General features: G+C 42.9%; 2 protein-coding genes across 10 annotated transcripts in view; one reads left to right on the forward strand and one right to left on the reverse strand.

Annotated features, from left to right (window-relative positions):
• IGF2BP2 (insulin like growth factor 2 mRNA binding protein 2) overlaps nt 1-3267 on the forward strand; it is a 163778-nt gene extending 160511 nt beyond the window's left edge. For all 6 annotated transcript variants that reach the window (XM_004003071.5, XM_015092510.3, XM_042233496.2 and 3 more), the window contains 2 exons: nt 48-161; nt 1426-3267. In XM_004003071.5, coding sequence (XP_004003120.1) covers nt 48-161; nt 1426-1518 — 207 coding nt within the window. In that variant the 3' untranslated portion in view covers nt 1519-3267. The remainder of the gene's footprint in view (nt 1-47; nt 162-1425) is intronic.
• A 12320-nt stretch (nt 3268-15587) lies between these two features.
• SENP2 (SUMO specific peptidase 2) overlaps nt 15588-20062 on the reverse strand; it is a 35465-nt gene continuing 30990 nt past the window's right edge. For all 4 annotated transcript variants that reach the window (XM_060419602.1, XM_012097712.4, XM_060419611.1 and 1 more), the window contains 2 exons: nt 18877-18972; nt 15588-16901 (listed from right to left, as the gene is read on the reverse strand). In XM_060419602.1, the coding sequence (XP_060275585.1) occupies nt 16839-16901; nt 18877-18972 (159 nt within the window). In that variant the 3' untranslated portion in view covers nt 15588-16838. The remainder of the gene's footprint in view (nt 16902-18876; nt 18973-20062) is intronic.

The raw sequence follows: 20062 nt of genomic DNA on the forward strand, positions 1-20062 counted from the left end.
TATTGCAATGAAGCGAGTCACACGTTTTCTGGTTTCTTCCCCCACAGGTGAATGAACTGCAGAACTTAACCAGTGCAGAAGTCATCGTGCCTCGTGACCAAACACCAGATGAAAATGAGGAAGTGATTGTCAGAATTATCGGGCATTTCTTTGCCAGTCAGGTATCTGTGCTGTGAGCGTCCAGTCTCTCCTGCTAATCTCTTGTCAAGTCTCTAAGCTCTTGGTGACCTGTCAGGTGGCCCCAAGCCCTGCGCACACCCATGCCCTGACCCCCATGCACAGATGGGACAGGGCAGGCGCGACCATTCCTCAGCTTACTGCTGCTCTCCTAGCTCTGCTAGAGGAGGCTGAGGAAGGGCGTAGAGCTTTGGAATCAAGCGAGTACAGTTCAGCCTCTCAAATGCTGGACTGCGAGCTCTTGCATTCCCTCATCCTCCTGACCAGGCTTCAGTCACAGCCTTACCCTGCTGGGAGTCACTTACCAGGAAGGGTCACCCTTGGACCCTGAGGACCAGCCTGGGTGCCACAATGACACTATTACAGGTTAAACGCTCATCCCAGGAGACCCGTGTTTCTCTTTCCTCTCCTCTGCTGCACGACACCCCTCGTTAGGACTCAGAGCTCCACACAGCTGCTACTCGTCCAGGCAGAAGGGCCAGCCCCTCAGCATCACGGAACCTGGTTCTTCCTAATGCTTTGTTATGGACGGGGCAGGGGTGGCATAAAGCAGTCCAGTCCCCATCCTGAAGGAGCACAGGCGGTCTCCACTGACACAGCAGGTGTGTCTGGGTGTTCGCACACGTTCCCAATGCCATGCTTTGCCAGGCCCTGTGATGCTGCTGCAGCCCCATGACCCACAGGCACCCTGAGACTCCTACAGTCAGAGCCCGGCCACGCCACCCCTGTGGCTCTCCCCTCCCAGCCCTGGGCACAGGTCTCAATGGCAGGGCTCTCCCTGCAAAAGGAGCACCAGGGTGGGTGAGGGGGCAGGTGTGGGTTCATGTGTTTTCTCCACTTGTTCAAGGTGGAGTTAGTGTCTGGGCCAGTTTCTCACTTCCTCCCCATGCCATTGACTGTCATATCCCCGCTATACACCACACTCTAGGAAGGCAGGGGGGTAGGGGGCAGCATTGGACACTGGAGTGAGTGTAGCTGGGAGAGACGATGCTGTCTGACCTCTGCAGGGTCCTGAGTCACTGATGCCCTGGTTGTGGTTCCTGGGATCCCACTTTCTTACCTTCCACCTAGCAGCCTTGGGGTGGGGGTGGGGAACTCTGCCACTTTACTGCAATTGAGTCCAGATGACACTTCTGAGGTTACCACCTCTTCCCCCCAAGTCCCAAGCCTACTCCCCAACTCCCCTCTGCCTGTCCTCAGAACTGGGTTCCTTTTTTCCCCCCATCCCCCTCCTCTCCCTTGCTGCAGACCGCACAGCGCAAGATCAGGGAAATTGTACAGCAGGTGAAGCAGCAGGAGCAGAAATATCCTCAGGGAGTCGCCTCACAGCGCAGCAAGTGAGGCTCCCACAGGCACCAGCAAACAACGGATGAATGTAGCCCTTCCAACACCTGACAGAATGAGACCAAACACAGCCAGCCAGATCGGGAGCAAACCAAAGACCATCCTGAGGAATGAGAAGTCTGCGGAGGCGCCAGGGGCTCTGCAGAGGCCCTGAGGATCCGGGGGGCAGGAAGGGAGGCGGGAGGGCAGCTGTGTCGAGGCCCAGCCTCCCGCCTCCCCCCGGGGCCTCTGCAGGCTTCCCAGCCATCCACTTCACCATCCACTTGGATCTCTCAACTCCCACCACGCTATCCCTTTTAGTTGAACTAACATAGGTGAACGCGTTCAAATCAAAGCAAAATTCACACCCTTTTCTTTTCGTGGAAAATTGTCTCTGTACATGTATGTACATATTAGAAGGGAAAGATGTTAAGATATGTGGCCTGTGGGTTACACAGGGTGCCTGCGGCGTTAATATATTTTAGAAATAATATATCAAATAACTCAACTAACTCCAATTTTTTTTTAATCAATTATTAATTCTTTTTTCTTTTTCAAGAGAAAGCAGGCTTTTCTAGACTTTAAAGAATACAGTCATCCTTTGGGAGGTCTAATGGTTTAGTAAGGAACTTCAAGGCCACCCACACAAAATTCACCTGGAGGGAAATCTCATCGAAAGGACACTCACAGCAGTTCTGGATCACCTGTGTATGTCAACAGAAGGGATACCGTCTCTCTGAGAGGAAGCTCTGTCTCTCTTCATCCCTAACTCTCACACCCATCTCTCTTTGCTTCACAGGTTTTAAACTGGTTTTTGCATACTGCTATGTAATTCTGTCTCTCTCTGTTTATCTCTCCCCCACCCCCTCTTCCTCCCTGTCTTCTCCATCCCCATTCTTTTTAACTCCCTCATCCCTCTGTCTCAATCCCCATATCTACGCACCCCCCAGGCAAAGCAGTGCTCTGAGTATCACATCACACAAAAGGAACAAAAGCGAAACACACAAACCAGCCTCAACTTACACTTGGTTACTCAAAAGAACAAGAGTCAATGGTACTTGTCCTAGCATTTTGGAAGAGGAAAACAGGAACCCATCAAACCAAACAAACAAAAGAAAAATTCCACAAAGAAAGAATGTATTTTGTCTTTTTTACATTTTGGTGTATAAGCCATCAATATTCAGCGAAATGATTTCTTTCTTTTTAAAAAAATATGGAGGAAAATAGCAATTTACACGAGGTCGTTGGCCCAGGGCGTTAAATTTACAGATTTTTTTAACGAGAAAAACACACAAAAAAAGCTACCTCAGGTGTTTTTTACCTCAGCACCTTGCTCTTGTGTTTCCCTTAGAGATTTTGTAAAACTGATAGTTGGAGCATTTTTTTATTTTTTTAATAAAAATGAGTTGGAAAAAAAAATATCAACTGCCAGCCTGGAGAAGGTGACAGTCCAAGTGTGCAACAACTGTTCTGAATTGTCTTCCGCTAGCCAAGAACCTATATGGCCTTCTTTTGGACAAACCTTGAAAATGTTTATTAAAAAAAAAGATGACAAAGAAAAACAGAGAGAGAAAATATTGGAGATGTCCTGAATTTCAATAGGGTACGCGCCATTAGGGCTTTTTGCGCTAAAGGATGAACATGTACTGGTTTATGTGAACAAGCCATTTTACCACCAGACTGCAATGCCAGTTTCCTCTACTGCAAACAGTGTTCTGTGACAAAAACAAAAACAAACAAAAAAAGAAATATATCCAGCTAACCAGAGCCTGGTGTCTCGGTCTCTTATTTTACTAAGTGTCACCCACCCTAGGCATCAGCTGGGCCCTGCCTGAGGGGACTGTGGGGGAACGGGCGGCACCGTCAGGCCTGGGAAACTGCGCTGAGGAGGCCGGCTTCTCCAGGCCCGTCTCGGAGCAGCCACACTAGGTCAGTGGTGTTCAGACTGCTCCTCAGGCCGGCAGCAGCAGGATCGCCTGGGAACTTGGAAATGGCAGACTCTTGGGGTCCACCTTGACTTGGAAATTCTGAGGGTGGACAGTGGGTGTTTCAGGGAGCTCTCTGGGTGACTCCAATGTGCGCTGAAGTTTGAGACCCACAGGACTAGAGGGCTGGATACTGACTGTGTAGTAACTGTAGGGCCAACCCCTATCTTAAACTTGTAGGTCTGGCCAGGGAAAGAGCTTATTTTTGTGTGAGGGAAAGGAAGAGGGACAACATGCCTGGCAACGGAAAGGACAAGGTACTTGCTTCACCCCACCCCTCCACAGAAGCCCTGTGTTACAGATTTCTGGAGATGGGGTGTGTAGGCCTGAACATCCCTTCCATCCTGCTCAGTTTCTCTCCTACTCTGCCTGTTCTCTCTGGAGAATCTCACTTCCTCCAACACGGAGCCATGGAAAGGAAGGATGGAAGAGGCCGTTTGCAAATTAGAAGAGGACTCCAGCACAGAGGGAGAGCTTAAGAACATAAGAAAAAGGATCAGTAGAATAGTTAGATGTTTAGAGAGGTTTTAACCAAGGAAATGATAAGCCCTAGACAGAGGCATCTTGACAGGACAGGAAGCAAGGGTGGAAACACTGGACTTCTAAGGGAAGCAGGGGAAAATGGATAACCTGGCATCAACTAGGATGTAAATGACTCAGTGATTGAGTAGACTGAGACAGGATAAAGACTTAAGGAGTATGGAAAGCATCTGGCATAGTCTTATGCATGCACCCTGGGGTGGGACATTCATGTGATCGATGATGCGAGAAACCCAGAACCTGAACTGTACATGCATTGAAATCTTTCACTGTTTTAAAGCCTAATGGAGATTTCTTTGACCTGCTAATATTTAACAACACTGCTAGTGAGCCCCCTGACGTTTACTGTCAGTTGCTGCCTTTTATTTTCTCTCTACATTCCCCTTAAAGTGTTGGTGAATTAAAAACTTGAGACTTACCACATGTGAGTTAATTTTCTATTCTAGTTCACATCAGCCACATAAAGTCACTGTCTTTCTAGAAGCAACAAGTGCTCTTAGCTCTTGTTCTGACTGATGTGGCTGGCAAGGGTTGAAACCTCATGGAACAAAATAATATTCTAACTTGACCTTGATCCTTCTGTATTCTCTTGTAAAACAGGGATCCAGGTCCTTGGTTTGCTCCCATTTTAGGCTCTAATCTTCTCTCTGGGATGTGGCCGACAATAAACAGTGAGGAATATCCCCATTTGCCTCCAATAACTTGTGATGATCAGGGCAAACTCTGTAAAACCAAACTCAATCTGATCCCTATCCCAGTTTATCTATAATCTCAGCCATTTCCAATATGAAAGATTACCTGACTTCTGTGACTCCTGAATGTCCCTGACCCTCCAACAGCCATAAACTACTTCCAGTCACCCTCACTGAACCTGGCAAAACCTATTCTCAGCTCTGCATTCACAGCAGAGCAGTACTGGGAAAGGACTATTGGGGTAATTTGATCCACCTTCCTAATAAGGAGTGGTGTCCTTTAAACTCTTCCCAGTGCCCAGTCACCCACCAGCGAGGGGAACCACGACTTTTAAGGCAGACAGTTACATCGCCACACAGCCTGGCCTCATAGATCTGTCTTCTCCTGGTGGGAAACCTCACCCTACAACCATCACGCGCCAAACCTGCTCCACATTGCTTAGGACAACCCCCTAATGCCTGGAGACAGCTGCCTTGCCCTCCCTTCTCTCAGTTCCTTCAGTCAACTTGCTTTCTCTCAGCTCTGAAATATCATGTGCAGGAATACAGCCCCCAGCTCCTGCATCCTACGCCCTCAAAAGCCACAGCAACTGCTGATCAGCATGGTAGGCCTTGCTCAGCAAACAGCAAGAGGCTGTGAAGAAAGCTTACTAGGGTGCAGCTCGGCTCTGCTGTGGGGCAGGCTGAAGGCAGAAATGGGTGCCCCTTATCTTGTACTGGATCTTTACAGGTCTCACGTTCTCATCAGGAGAAAATGAGAGCCCAAGCCCAGATATTTGCTCCCTGCTTGCCCATTATACTAGCTAAATAACTGTACACCTCATAGCCTCTTGGAGGCCTGTCTCATCTAAAATAAAATTTTGAACACAACAAAGTCTCTGATTCTAACTGATGTATAAGAATAGACTTCCAAGTCAAAAATGGCCTCTATTTCTCATTAAACATCAAGAAAGAATAAAACAGACTCACAACAAAAACAGCTAAACACCAAAAAGCAAGGGAAATCAACAATAATTACAAGCTTTACAGAATTAGAATGGGAAAACTTCAATGCACGGCATGGTCTAGTTAGACAGAATCACTTTTTAAAACGATAGGAAAACGCATATTTGCCATCTCCAGGGCACACCACCACTTCCCCTTCCCACTGGATGGATGCAGATGTGGAGGCGAGAGCCACGCTGGAGCTGGGGCAGCATCTCAAGACCCAAAAGCCAAGTGCCAAGCAAAGTTCCCGTAATCATGCCACTGCCACAGCATGCTAGGCTGCTTAAATTTAAACTGCTACGTGAGACAGAAAATCTGATCTTTCTTAAGCCACTGTTAATATGGCCTTTGTTATAGCAACAAACTAACCTCTTAATACAACCATGCAAAAACTAAAGATCTAGATAGACTTGGTGTATCTTTTGGATAGACCCCCTTCCCTCCCTAAAAGTTACTTGCAAAACAACAAACAGAAATAAAGCTAGTTTCATAAATCTCTGTTCCACTACTAAGAGCCAGAAAGCAAGTTTTGAGGAGAAAAAGGGCCATGACTCAAGAATTTTTATACCCAGTCAAGTTCTCCATGTGTGAAAACGTCAGAAGAATTCCTATATGCAAGGATTCAGATAAGAGTATTCTGCATTTCTCTTGTAAATAAGTATATGAAAACGTTTCTAACTAAAAATGAAGCCAAATAAAACTCATGTTTAAACTAGATGTGAGCAATGAAACCAATTAAATATTTAAGTTGTTGTAAATATAAATTTCGAGCTGAGTTATAACTCCATTTAAAACTGAATTTAAATACCAAAAATTATCCTTGGAGAGGAAGCAAAATAGTCATAATAAAGTTCCAAAATACATATTTTGTTAACAAAGACCAAAAATGTGTAAAATGTATATGAGGACCCTGTGCTTGGGGGCGGCCGGAGGTGGGGAAGGGAGAGTGAAAGGGTCATGAATAGAGCAAAAGTTGCCAACAGTAGCACTGTGCTGGCAGCAAGCAGAAACCTCGTCTCCTTTACTGAGGCCCCACCCGGACTGCATGCTGCTTTACCCAAGTGATATGAACGTGAGGCAGAGTTCTGGCCAAAGGAATGGGAGCTGAAGTGGCCTCTGCCACTCCTGGGCCCAGCCCATTGCCCTTTCCATGCTCTCCAGACGGTGGCTGGACAGTAAGGAGTGCGATGCTGTAAGGCAGGGGTTGACAGCCCTTTTCTGTAAATAGAGTAAATATTTTAGGCTAGGCTTTGCGTGATATAAAATGATGCTACTCCTGGGGAGGAAAATTTGGTAAATCACATATGCTAGATATCTGTCCCAGCAGTCCCACTTCTAGGAAGCTATCCCAAAGCTGATGTGTTAGCAGAAACAGAAAGTGACGTGAACAGGCACATGCGGTGCAGAAAGAGACTCAAGAGCTTCAGCATCCATTGTAAGGGGACCGGTAACGAACCACAGCACCCTGAAACGATGGATTACTATGAAGCTGTAAAAGGAGCAGAATGAGGAGTGACATCAAGAATAAATTTTAAAAAAAAATCAAGAAGACTAAGTAGTTTTAATATGCTATTTTTAGTGTTAAAAAAGAAATATATATATGTGTGTGTGTCTGTATGTATTTTTCCCCCTAAAAGGGGACAGAAGCTAAAATAAAATTATCTATATAGGGAAAGAGAAAGGCAAAACCGTGAACGTTCTTTATTCCACACTTTTGCTCTTGGACTAATGTTTACGTCTTACATAATATAAAAACATAAGCAAGAACCAAATCCATAAACAGCAAAAGCAAATAAATCCAACTATGTATCAACTTGATGGCATAATCACTCAGGAAAAAACTCCATCAAGTGATCTTCAAAATTAGAGTGATTTTCACTGTGATTCTCTAGTAGAATATTGTTTAAAAAGAATTACAAAGGAAACAAATTGTATTTAGTGGCCTTGTTATTTGTTATGCTGGTATTAATGTTTTGAATTTCTGTATTTCACAGGGTAAAATGAATAATTATGTTGATGTTAACAATCAAAACTTTTAATGTTACAGTGTAAAATAAAAAACCTTAAAATCTTAATATGAATTTAAAATCAGTGAAAACAAGTATTCCCTAATCTGTTGTAAAGGCCTAGAAAGACCAATAATCCAATGATAATCAGCATTAATAAAATTTCTCACTAAAATAAACCCTTTACCAAATGGCCAGCTCCAGGTCTAGGACAGGAAATGTGTAAGATGGCCCTTTATCATACCAATTAAGCAGGAAGTGTTCAAAATCAGACTTGTGGGGTTCTGTCAAAGGGACACTGGAACTTAAAATGGGGTAATTTGAACGTCAAAAAGAATAAAATGAATCAAAACATCATAGGGCTTGGCCAAGGAAGAGCAGGAAGACGGCTCACCTCCTCTCATGGGCACTGCAAAATTACAATTTACAGAGCAATTATGAATGACAAAAACCAGAAGTCCAGCAGAAAAGATTTACAACTAAGGATACAAGGAAGGAACCACAAAGAGACAGCTAGGAGGAGCAGAGCTGCAATATAGTCAAGACCCATACCCCTGGGTGGGTGATGCACAAATGGGAGGTTAATTACAATTGCAGAGGTTCTCCCCAAGGAGCAAGGGGTCTGAGCCCCACATCAAGCTCAACAACACAGGGGTACACTGAGAAGATGAGCCCCCAGCATGTCTGGTACTGAAGGTTAGTGGGGCTTACTTTGGGGAGCTCTACACTCTTGAAGGGCACACACAAAATCACACACTCCAAGACCCAGGGCAGAAGCAGTAATCTAAAAAGGAGCCTGGGTCACACCCATCTGCTGAACCTGGAGTCTCCTGGAGGCCGGGAGCAACTGCAGCTCACCCTGGGGACAGACACTAGCGGCAGCCATCTTTGAGTGCGCCTTCTACCATGGGATCACTGGTGCTGGCAAGTGCCATTTTGGAATCCTCATTCTAGCTTCTCAGCCTCAGGAGCCAGCCCCACCCCCGCCCACCAGTCTGTAGACACAAGTACTGGGACACTTCAGGTCAAGTGACACAGCCCCATCCATGGGCAACCAGGCTGCCTTAAGACCCCCTAAGCCCACAGTTGCCCCTGGACACAGCCCTGTCCACCAGAGGACCCAGGACCTGGCCCCGGACACCTAGTACACAGGTACGAGACTCAAGACCCTGCAGGCAGAGACGTGGGACCCAGCTCTGCCCACCAATGCGCCAACACTAACTCCAGGGTCCAGTTTCATGCCCTGGTGGGTGGGCACCAGCACCGTATCTCTGGGATCCTGACCCCTCCACCAGTGGGTGGATGGCAGGAACAGAACCACAGGGCCCCCAGCCTGCCTTGTCAGGAACGAGACAACACACCAGCAGGGAGCACAGGCCCAGGAGACCCAAGCACTAGCCCTTTCCATCAGAAGGCCAACACTACCTCTGAGACACCATGGACTACTCAGCCAGCTACTCTAGGATCCAACCCTGCACCCCAGTGGGTCGGCACTAGCCCTGAGACACCCCAGAACCCAAAGCAAGCCAAGGGACTGACCCCACCCACCAGCCAGCCAACACAAGATTTGGGAACACTGACTCTGCAACCACCCCTGCTAAACCTGGCTCTGCCTAAGAGCCCCGACTAGCCCAGGGCTCCTCAGGGTTCTATAGCCAGCCACATGACATGGCCCTACCAAAGATGATCAAAGAACACAGAAGAATGGATGAACAAAGGGAGAAGTTAGATGTTTTGGGGAATTGACAACATCACTGCTGGGGCTTGGGTTCAATCCCTGGTCAGGGAACTAAGATCCAACAGGCTGTGCAGTCCAGCCCCATCCCCTCCAAAAACGTCAGAAGTTTTAAACAAAATGTACATAAAAATACAAAACTAAACATTTTAAATCCGACAGTACAGTACCCTGAAAAGCACAGTAGTGCAGTACAACAGCTGGCACACAGGAGCTGGCACTGAGTAAACAGTCAAGACTGGAGGGGAGGGAGGCGGCGGGAGACAGTAGAGCTGAAGGACTGCCAGCAACAGAAGACGGAGGGCAAGCTGCAATCTCACTCACGCCTGATGGCCAAGAACCCACGCTCACAACTTCAAAGTTCGCATTTGAAGGTTCGTGTGCAGTGGACTTACTGTATTGTCAAAATGACCATAGTATCCAAGACAATCTATAGATTTGGTGCAATCCCTATCAATCTTGAAAAGGAAAAACAGAGTCAGAGGTATCCTGCGTCTTGACTTCAGACTATACACAAAGCTACAGTAATCAAGTTGTTAGTCACTCAGTCATGTCCGACTCTTTGTGACCTCATGGATTATAGCCTGCCAGGCTCCTCTGTCCATGGGATTTTCCAGGCAAGAATACTGGAGTGGGTTGCCATTCCCTTCTCTAGAGGATCTTCCCAACCCAGGAATCGAACCCAGGTCTCCTGCACTGCAGGCAGATTCTTTACCATCTGAGCTACCAGGGAATGGTATTGGTACAACAGACACATAGATCAGTGAAACGAAAAGAGCCCAGAAATAAATCTACACACCTATAGTTAGTTAATCTATAACAAAGGAGGCAAGAATACACAATGGAGAAAAGACGATCTCTTCAATAAGTGGTGCTGAGAAAACTGGACAGTTGTATATAAAAGCATGAAATCAGAACATTTTCTCAAATGATATGTAACAATAAACTCAAAATTAACTCAAGCCCTACATGTAAAACTAGAAACCATAAACTCCTAAAAGAAAATATAGGCAGAACACTCTTGGACATAAAACAGAGCCAATGGTATTTTGGATCTGCCTCCTAAAGCAAAGGAAACAAAAGCAAAAATAAACATAGGACCTAACTAAACTTAAAACATTAAAAACAGCAAAGGAAACCATCAACAACAACAAAAAAACCTTTAAAAAAAAAAAACAACCTAATGAATAGATACATTGTATAGCACAGGGAATATAGCTAATATTTTATATTAATAAAGAAATGTTTTAAAATCATGTTTTTCCTAGATGAAGTACATTTCAGGGTAACCAAATTAGCTGATTAGATTTTACTTTATAGAAGAATTCAAAGTAATTAACATGGAGGGATGACAGAATTAGAAAATCACCATTTTGTACCTGTTAATAAAAGAGCATCAATTATGTTTTAAAAAAAATTTAAGACCAAGAGAAGATGAATAGGAACTCTTATAGCCTGAATTAGAGCACCAGTAAGTGGATGCATGTGAGGCAGTACAGTAAGACAAATAATGAAGGACCCTTGCCTAATAAATTCAACCTGAAGCTGATCAAGCCTATCAGTTTATATGAAATACCGGAGACAGAGGAAACCGTTAAACACCACCAAGGAGCTAAAAGCCAAATCTAGAAGTGGAATTTTCCACAGAAACACTCAGTTTCTCTAATAACTAATAGGACAAAAAAAGAGATTACTACTGAATGAAAAAGACTCAAGAGAGAATAACCAGCGGCAATGTGTACTTTTTACTGGATCCCATATTAGTGTTCTGAGACTGCTCTAACTACCAAAGATTTGACGGATGATTAAACAGCAGAAATTGCTTCTCTCAGTTTTGGAGCCAGAAGTCTGAAGTGAAGGTGTCATCAGGGCCAGGTTCCCTCGGAAGGCTCTTCCAGCTCTGGTGGCTCCAGACTTCCTAGGCTTGCAGGAGCATCACTAGTCTCTGTTCTGTAGTGTCACTGTTTCTTCTTTTAAAAAAAAAAACCTCAAACACAAGTTTATAAATTAGAAAGCAACACAGCCTGTCCAGCCAACCATTAACTCTTGGGTATCTTTTTCTAGATTTTGTTTACACCTAAAAATGGGTATAAAAATGAACACCGCCAAGGCCCATTACAATGCCTCCCTTATTCATCTCAAAACTGCCTACTTCTTTCTTATAAGGCAAGTGATTGCACTTAGGGTCTATTCAGACAATCCAGGATAAATTCTTTTTCTCAAGATTTTTAATCACATCTTTTGCTACAGAAGGTAATATTCACAGGTTCCCAGGATAAGGATGTGGACAAATGCTTTGTGGGGGTCACATTCAGCCAACTATATGTCCTGATTAGAAGAATATAATGAAACAGTTTTAATCATCAGGGAAACTTGAATATGCACTATTAATGCTATTAGCAAATTCGTACTAATTTTGTTAAGTGTGAAAATTACAAATTTTTTTTTTTAAGTTATTATATGTTAGGGAGATATCAGTATTTTGGTAGAAAGACATGTTTGCTTTAAAGACCCTCCCCCTTCCATAAAAAAAAAAGTAAATCAAGATTAGCCACACATTTTATTAACTGCTGAAAGGTGGTGATGATTGTGTCTTAAAATTTTCATAATAAATTTTTTTTTAAAGCAGTTGCAAAAAGATAAAATTGTCCACTAAAATGAGACATGAAATCCCTCAGAATGAACTTATCCAGACCTACACATAAAAAATATTATAAAATTAAAATCAATGCAGATACAAGTTATCAGCCTATGCCAGAAGAAAAGTCAAAATACCAATGGGTAATTTTTATCTCTGATTTTTTAAAAAATATGCAATTTTAATTTAGAATTCAAAGAATTTCTCATAAGAGAATAATCAAAACACTGGAAGATGGTGTGTCTAACAATACCAATTAAATAGATTATAACCAATTCCTAGAACATTACACAGCAACTATGGAAAGGGGGTTATAGAGCCACATATATAGTATGATTCCATATTTGTTAATAACAACAACAAAAAAAATCTACTTGCACAAGCGTGTTCAACACACACATTTATTCATACAAACATGAAGGAGTATATACCAAAATTCAGGATATACACCAGAATGTTAAGAGTTCCTCACTCTGGGTGGTGAGTTTTATCAGTAGCTTATTTTTCTACTATGGACACCTATGACAGATGAAACTGTAAGTGGTACCACAGACTATGATCACCACATGCCCTTAAGGAAGCACACACAAACCTGTGTGCTTGGTAGGGGCAGGGGGGTGGAGGGTGCAATGGGGAGACAGGGTACTGGATGTACATCTGAAGCATGTGATTCCAAGAACTCTACGTTGCTTCTCTGGCAGTTGCCAAACTGTATTCCATGAAACACTTCCATGAGTGTCACACAGAGAAGGGTCAATGTCCAAGTTTTCAGACACACTAGGTTAAGATCTTAATTTGTTACATTTGCTATGCATCCCCAGGAGAAAAAGATATGGTACACTCATCCACTGAGCCATAGAACCTTTGTTTAACAACCTACATAGACTCAATAGGACGTCTACTGAAAAGTATTTTATGAATTCCAGTGTAAAAACTTGGAAGAACAAGGATTGCTTACACCACATATTTCCACTGAGGGTCTGAAAACTAGCCTGTTTCCCTAGATTTAGATGGATTCATCTCAAAACCACCCCATATTTTTTGTAATTTTTGTGGTCTCAAGCTTTAAAAAGTTTTAAATATAATTTGCATCTTGCTGTCAGTTCATTTTAGAGTAGTGTTTTTCAAACTGGATTTCTATTCATTAGTGGGTTGAGAAATCAATGTGATAGATAAAACCCACATTAAAAAAAAATTTTTTTTTTTTAATTTTTTAAAGAAAACTATCAGGGACTTCCCTGGTTGTCTACTGGTCAAGAATCTGACTGCTAATGTAGGGGACATGGGTTGGACCCCTGGTCCAGGAAGATCCCTCATGCCTTAGGGCACCCAAGCCCATGGGTCCCAACTGTTGAGCCCCCATGACAACTGCTGAAGCCCACATGCCTTAGAGCCTGTGCTCTACAGCAGGAGAAGGCACCACAACGAGAAGCCCATGCACCACAGCTAGAGGGTAGCCCCGCTCGCTGCAACTAGAGAAAGGCCTGTGCACAGCTACAGCGACCCAGTGCAGCAAAAATAAATTAACAAATTAGTAATAGAAAGAAAACTATCATGTAGTAAAGATAATATTTTTTATAAAACTTTTGTGTCCATATATTATCACATAAAATATATGCATGTGTGTACTGGTCACAATATAAAATACATTTATTGCTATGGGTTGCAATCAAAATATTTTGAAACCCACTGAATTAAAGAGATGAACTTATTGGTAAACAGATGAAGTCAGCACGTATTTCAAACACCCAAACCCTTCTTGTATATATTAGGTAAATTTTTTAAAAATCAAAGCAATACAGCCACATAGATCCCCAACTTACAAACAAGTACCAAAAATCTGTTTGAATATTGGGTACCTAGAGCTTTTCTTAAAGAAACTATGCTAAAGAGATTAAGTTCCCAACTAGTTCACAAAAGCCAGTTTAAACAGTAGCTTAACTATAGTACTAAGGTTATTATAAATCTAAATTTCTCCATCGTATTTATTTATTTGTATCTGAGGTTCAATGTAACTCCAAGGATACATTCTCCCTGCACCCACACCTTGGTCTGAGCACCAAATAACTCCTCACAGTGCAGGCAAACATCCACCATTCAACATGGCTTTCCCCACATTGTGCTGAGGATCTGAGGACAGAAAGGTGAGAAGCTCTAATATCCTCAGGTAATTGAGGTACAATATAGGGCTTTCCAAACATCTTCCACATGTCCCCACTCTCCTTCTAGCTCAAAGGTCAAAGAAAGACATTTGTTCACCAGTGGTTGTTTTTTTCCCCTGTTTATTACTCTTTAGGAGAGACTGCCTACTAAAAAAAGAACAATGGTGGGAATTCCCCTGGTGATCCAGTGATTGCAACTCCATGCTTCCACTGCAAGGGGCACGGATTCAACCCCTGGGTGGGAAACTAAGACCCTGCAAGCCACATGGCATGCCAAAACAAAAACAATGTTTCACTTCACCTTTCTTTCAGAAGCCCAAGCTGCTGGAATAAATAAATAAATACACACACACACACACCCCTCACTGACTTTAATGCTAATAATGTGGTACTGATAATTAGCTGGCTGCTTTCCTCAAACTGTTTAGATATTATTCCCAGGACTTCCCTGGAGTCCAATAGTTAAAACTCCACACTTCCAACGCAGGGGATACAGATTTGATCCACGGTTGGGGAACTAAGTAAGGTACCACATGCTGCATGGTGTAGCCAAAAAAGAAACGAACAGAATTCTATTACCTACAAGTTTCCATACTGAGAGAAATGTCAGTGTCTAGAGGAGCATGGCTTGTGGTATCTATTAAATTCAGAAACTCAGGGTTAAGTAGAATGGCATTCTTCAACTTGACTCTGTTCTCATCAATTTATGTCCTAGGAGATTAAGAGCTATCCTGAAGAATCACATTAATGGAATTATCAGTGAATGTTGCTCTAAGAAGCCACTCCAAATACTTGTAATACAAATACATTAGCCCCCAGCATCACTCATTTGCGGTGCCATTCCTAACAGGATTTACCCCACATGGAGCAAATCTTAACCAAGGCTCTAAATTTCCAGGTGAAACCTACTAGTGTCAAGTGGGAACCAAGTGTTCAGCGTATTGCTCACCCAGTACCTCTCTGGCCTTTTTTGGCTGTGCTAGCTGCCTGATCCCAATTCTCACTGACACAGTTCCAGCAGCCTCAGGAAAGGAATGGAGGCTGCAAGAAGGGCTCTCTGAACAGCCACAGCTTGAGAGAGACAGCCCAACTGGCTCCCTCTTTCATCATCCCCTAAGCACACGTCCTCTAGTTTGACCACCAGGTAGGCACAGCAGTTTCAATCCATACCACCGGCCCCACATCCTATACCAAGACTTTTACACATCTCAGGGAAAACAACCTACAAGAGTATGCCTCTGCGACAACTGGCACCCAATTTTTCCGGTTTGACCTCTTCCTTTTGTGAACTAGGTCAAGTGTGGGAAGTAGGGGAAGGGTTAGAAATCATTTCAGCGTATACTTTTCAGGTTCTGCCAGACAACCTTTTATTACATCAAAAAAGCAACACTAGGCACTAGATTTTGCAAAATATGTTCTGACCAACTCTAAATTTCCTGAAATTAAATATGCATAACCACTGTAAGGTTTTTAATGAACAAAACAGTTCAATACAAACTTTCATATGCAAAATAGATTACTGTAGAACTGGCAACCTCAAAACCAAGTACTAAATTTTCTTGCACAGATTTCAGTAGGGGTGGAATGGGGAGATGTAAATGCTAATGAGTATAAAACTTAATTTTGACTTCATATAAAGAAAAAAAACCATTGAGAAAAAACAGCTTTAAATTGAATAGTATCCTTTGAAATCAACAGCTCAGGCCAGCCCTTACATATCTGAGGTTAATACACAACCAGATTTGGGATCAAAATGAAGATTTAGGGTTTACAATGACTTCAAATCCAGTTTTAAGAGTAGCCAAGTCACCTCATTTCCAGAAAGGGAAGTCTCTTTAGGATGACTCCAACACTCTTCTGCAGACACTTAGCTGGCCAGAGTTCCTGGGCCATAGTCCCACTTTTCCACGACACCATGCCAATGCTGTAGTGTGGACTTCCTCTGAAAGGCAACCAGAGCCCTACACCACGGTGCCTCTCCTGGCACTGTCAAGCCTCAAAAGAAAGACGACCTCCTGCTTCAAGTCGGCAGTTACTGCTCTAGCTATAGAGGTTAATTAACTCTTCCTTCTTCCCCCCACTGACTTCCCTCAGGATCTTTAGCAGGGAACGGCAGCTTGATCAACACTGCTTTCAGAAATAAATAGTTCAAACAAGTAATTTAGAGTTAACTTTAAAAGAGCAGCAGGAAACAGCCACTGCCCATCATGTTTGCAAATGAGTGAGTGAATGAATACACGTGAACAAACACAAAGAAAAAACAAATCATAAAATAAAATCTGCACTTCCCACGTTCATAGGGAAAAAAAAAAAATTTTTTTAAAAAAGTATTAATTAGCATATGTTCTTGTGTGGGTTGATAGTCCAGGGCTCTGAGCAGGCACAGCCTTATAAACAGGGTTGCAAGCAGCCCGCTGCACACCAAGTCAGGACCAGGGTGCAGAGAGAGGCCTTCATGCACTTCTGACAGCTCAGTACCTGTGAGAGAACAGAGGTGATGGCAGGGACTTCTTAACCCACAATGCATGAGGTATATGGAAACGTCCATCCATGAAAGAACCACCAGCAGCTGGAGAGACGGGACGGGGCATTCTCACAGCAACTGCTGATGAAGGATTTCCCACACCATCTTCTTCCGGAACAGAGGCATCTGGTGCTGCAGACAATCCACAAGCAACATATCCATCACATGTGAAAGTGCCAGGGCCTCAACAACCATTAGGTGTAGGATGTAAATAAAGTAGGGTGACTGTGTTCTTTATGTAAGCCTTGACTGTGCTACCCCTTGGTACAGATTTATAGAGCCATAAAAAAAGAAGGTTTATAATATGTACTACTGTATGCATCATAAGCATTTTTACATGTTAAGGAAAATCAAAGCAGGATGCAGAATTATATAAGCATCCAATAACAGCTTTGTAACAAAAACATGTACCAAAAAGGGAAACAGCTAAGTGTTAGCACAAAAAGTAACTTTTTTACTTATCTGTATTTTCAAACCATTCTAAAATGGACGTTTTTTGCTTTCTTATGAGAAAAACATGAACTCTATTTAAATACAGAAAAAACAAGCCTATAAGTTTCTGCTATACCAAGTGTTTTCCATTGCAAATTCTGTTCAAATAGCAACTTCTCGCCTTCAAATCTCAAGTCAAATAATAAATAACTCCTTTTACTTAGAGGACTTCCTGGTAGCTCAGATGGTAAAGTGTCTACCTACAATGCAGGAGACCCGGGTTCAATCACTGGGTTGGAAGATCTCTTTAGACACATCAAAAAATGAAATCTTTGGCTTAACATTCTGCTTTAACTGATAATCATCACATGGGCCAACTTTCAAAGCAAAACAAGCAAGACAAATCCAAAATCACCTATGACTCTTCTGATGAAATCAGAAGTCTATACCCTTGAGGTACTCCTGGTGTTTCATTATAATTATCTGGATATACCATTTTCCTATAAAATAGTGTGGAGAGGCCTAAAAAGTCTTAACACATGGATTTGTAAATTATTTTAATAGCTCAAAACATGTAGTAAAAATATTGCACATTTATTCTTAATAAAACTGCTGAAGTTAACCAACTGTATCAATTCAGCATGGGATCCTTAGTGCATTCTGTTCAAAAAACTGGAATGGGATTAATATTAGTCCTATTATTCAATATGTACAATGTGGTAGCTATCAAAATGAGGTCTGTTAAAGCAAACTATTTTTTAAAGGAGGTTGTCCTTTGTTGGAAAAAGACTGAGAATCCACTATTATTAACATAAATTCCCAACAGTTCCCAACATACTTGAATTTCCACTCAAATGCAGAGCTATGGAGAACCAAAAATTATCAGAATAGAAGGGAAAAGAAGCATTCATAGCTCTGTCTTAAACCTACAGCTTAAGTTCTCATGAGGCCTGATTTCTCCATGCTATTAAATATTCTAACATGCCTCTTCTTTGGGTAAAAGTATCAGTAATACTCAAGAACCATCAACACTGGAGTTCAGAGATATGAAAATTGTCCCACTGGTCACCAACGACTAGGATAAAAGAGAGAATATACAGTGACAAACCTGATGTTAGCAAGAGCAGGACTATGGCCAAGGTTTACAGCAAGAATGGTAGCACAGCTACCATGATTAAGAGTTTAATGCTCAGAGGTTAAAGCGTCTGCCTGGAATGCGGGAGACCTGGGTTCGATCCCTGGGTCAGCAAGATCCCCTGGAGAAGGAAATGGCAACCCACTCCAGTACTCGTGGCTGGAGAATCCCATGGAGGGAGGAGCCTGGTAGGCTTCAGTCCACGGGTCGCAAAGAGTCGGAGACTGAGCGACTTCACTTTCACTTTCACTAAGCATAGGTAACAAACATGCTCTGCGTTTACCTTGTTTGAAAGTGAAGTCGCTCAGTCATGTCCCACTCTTTGGGACCCCATGGACTGAAGCTGACCAGGCTCCTCCCTCCATGGGGATTCTCCAGGCAACAGTACTGGAGTGGGTTGCCATTTCCTTCTCCAGGGGATCTTCCCGAGCCAGGGATCGAACCCAGGTCTCCAACATTCCAGGCAGACGCTTTAACCTCTGAGCCACCAGGGAAGCCCTTTAGAAACAAGTAAATGGATAAGGAGGGGTCTTCACTTACCTGAGTAAATGTGATAGGTTTATCCCTGGAGATATAATCTGCATATTTACAAGTAAACATTCCACAATCACTCCCATTCAACTGTTGAGGAATCTCCTAAAATTACAAAAAAAGAAGAGAGGAAGGGGTGAAATTTCATCAAATACAAACTCCTTTTGGACTTTTCCAAAACATTACTGTGGATAAACAATATTATGAAGGTAAATGTTCAATCTGGTATTATACAAACACACAGACACACACACAAACACAATCAGTCTTCATGTGGTATAAAAACTCAACCCATGATATGGTGTATGTGACCCACACAGAAAATGTTTTTTAGAAGGAAAGAGAAAAGCAAAGTGAGAATTCCATCTCTCACCTCTCATATAAGCCAAAGTGAAAGAAGGTTTATTACCAAGAATAGGAATTCTAGTCAGAACTGTTTCAGGGGAATTTATAAATATTGAAAAGAGCTAAAGGTGGCTCAATTACAAATATGCTTACAATACAACTAACCTATTTCAGCACTGCAGAGTTTGACTTCTCTTTCCTAGCCAGAAAACTAAGACTACTAGTCAGTCAGTCTATCCTATCAGGAAGCTTCCATAAGCCTCTTATCCTTCTCCATAAGAGGGAGAATGTTTACAGACAGACTGAAAACCACAGTCACAGAAAACTAACCAATCTGATCACATGGACCACAGCCTTGTCCAACTCATTGAAACTATGAGCCATGCTATGTGGGGCCACCCAAGACGGAGGGGTCATGATGGAGACTTCTGACAAAATGTGGTCCACTGGAGAAGGGAATGGCAAACCACTTCAGTATTCCTGCCTTGAGAACCCCATGAACAGTATGAAAAGGCAGAAAGGCAGGACACTGAAAGAGGAACTCCCCAGGCCGGTAGGTGCCCAATATGCTACTGGAGATCAGTGAAGAAACAACTCCAGAAAGAATGAAGAGACAGAGTCAAAGAAAAAACAACACCCAGTTGTGGATGTGACTGGTGATGGAAGTAAGGTCCGATGCTGTAAAGAGCAACACTGCATAGGAACCTGGAATGTTAGGTCTGTAAATCAAGGCAAATTGGAAGTGATCAAACAGGAGATGGCAAGAGGGAACATCAACATTTTAGGAATCAGCAAACTAAAATGGACTGGAATGGGTGAATTTAACTCAGATGACCATTATATCTACTAC

This window comes from Ovis aries, chromosome 1 (genome assembly GCF_016772045.2).
Source record: "Ovis aries strain OAR_USU_Benz2616 breed Rambouillet chromosome 1, ARS-UI_Ramb_v3.0, whole genome shotgun sequence".
NCBI lineage: Eukaryota > Metazoa > Chordata > Mammalia > Artiodactyla > Bovidae > Ovis > Ovis aries.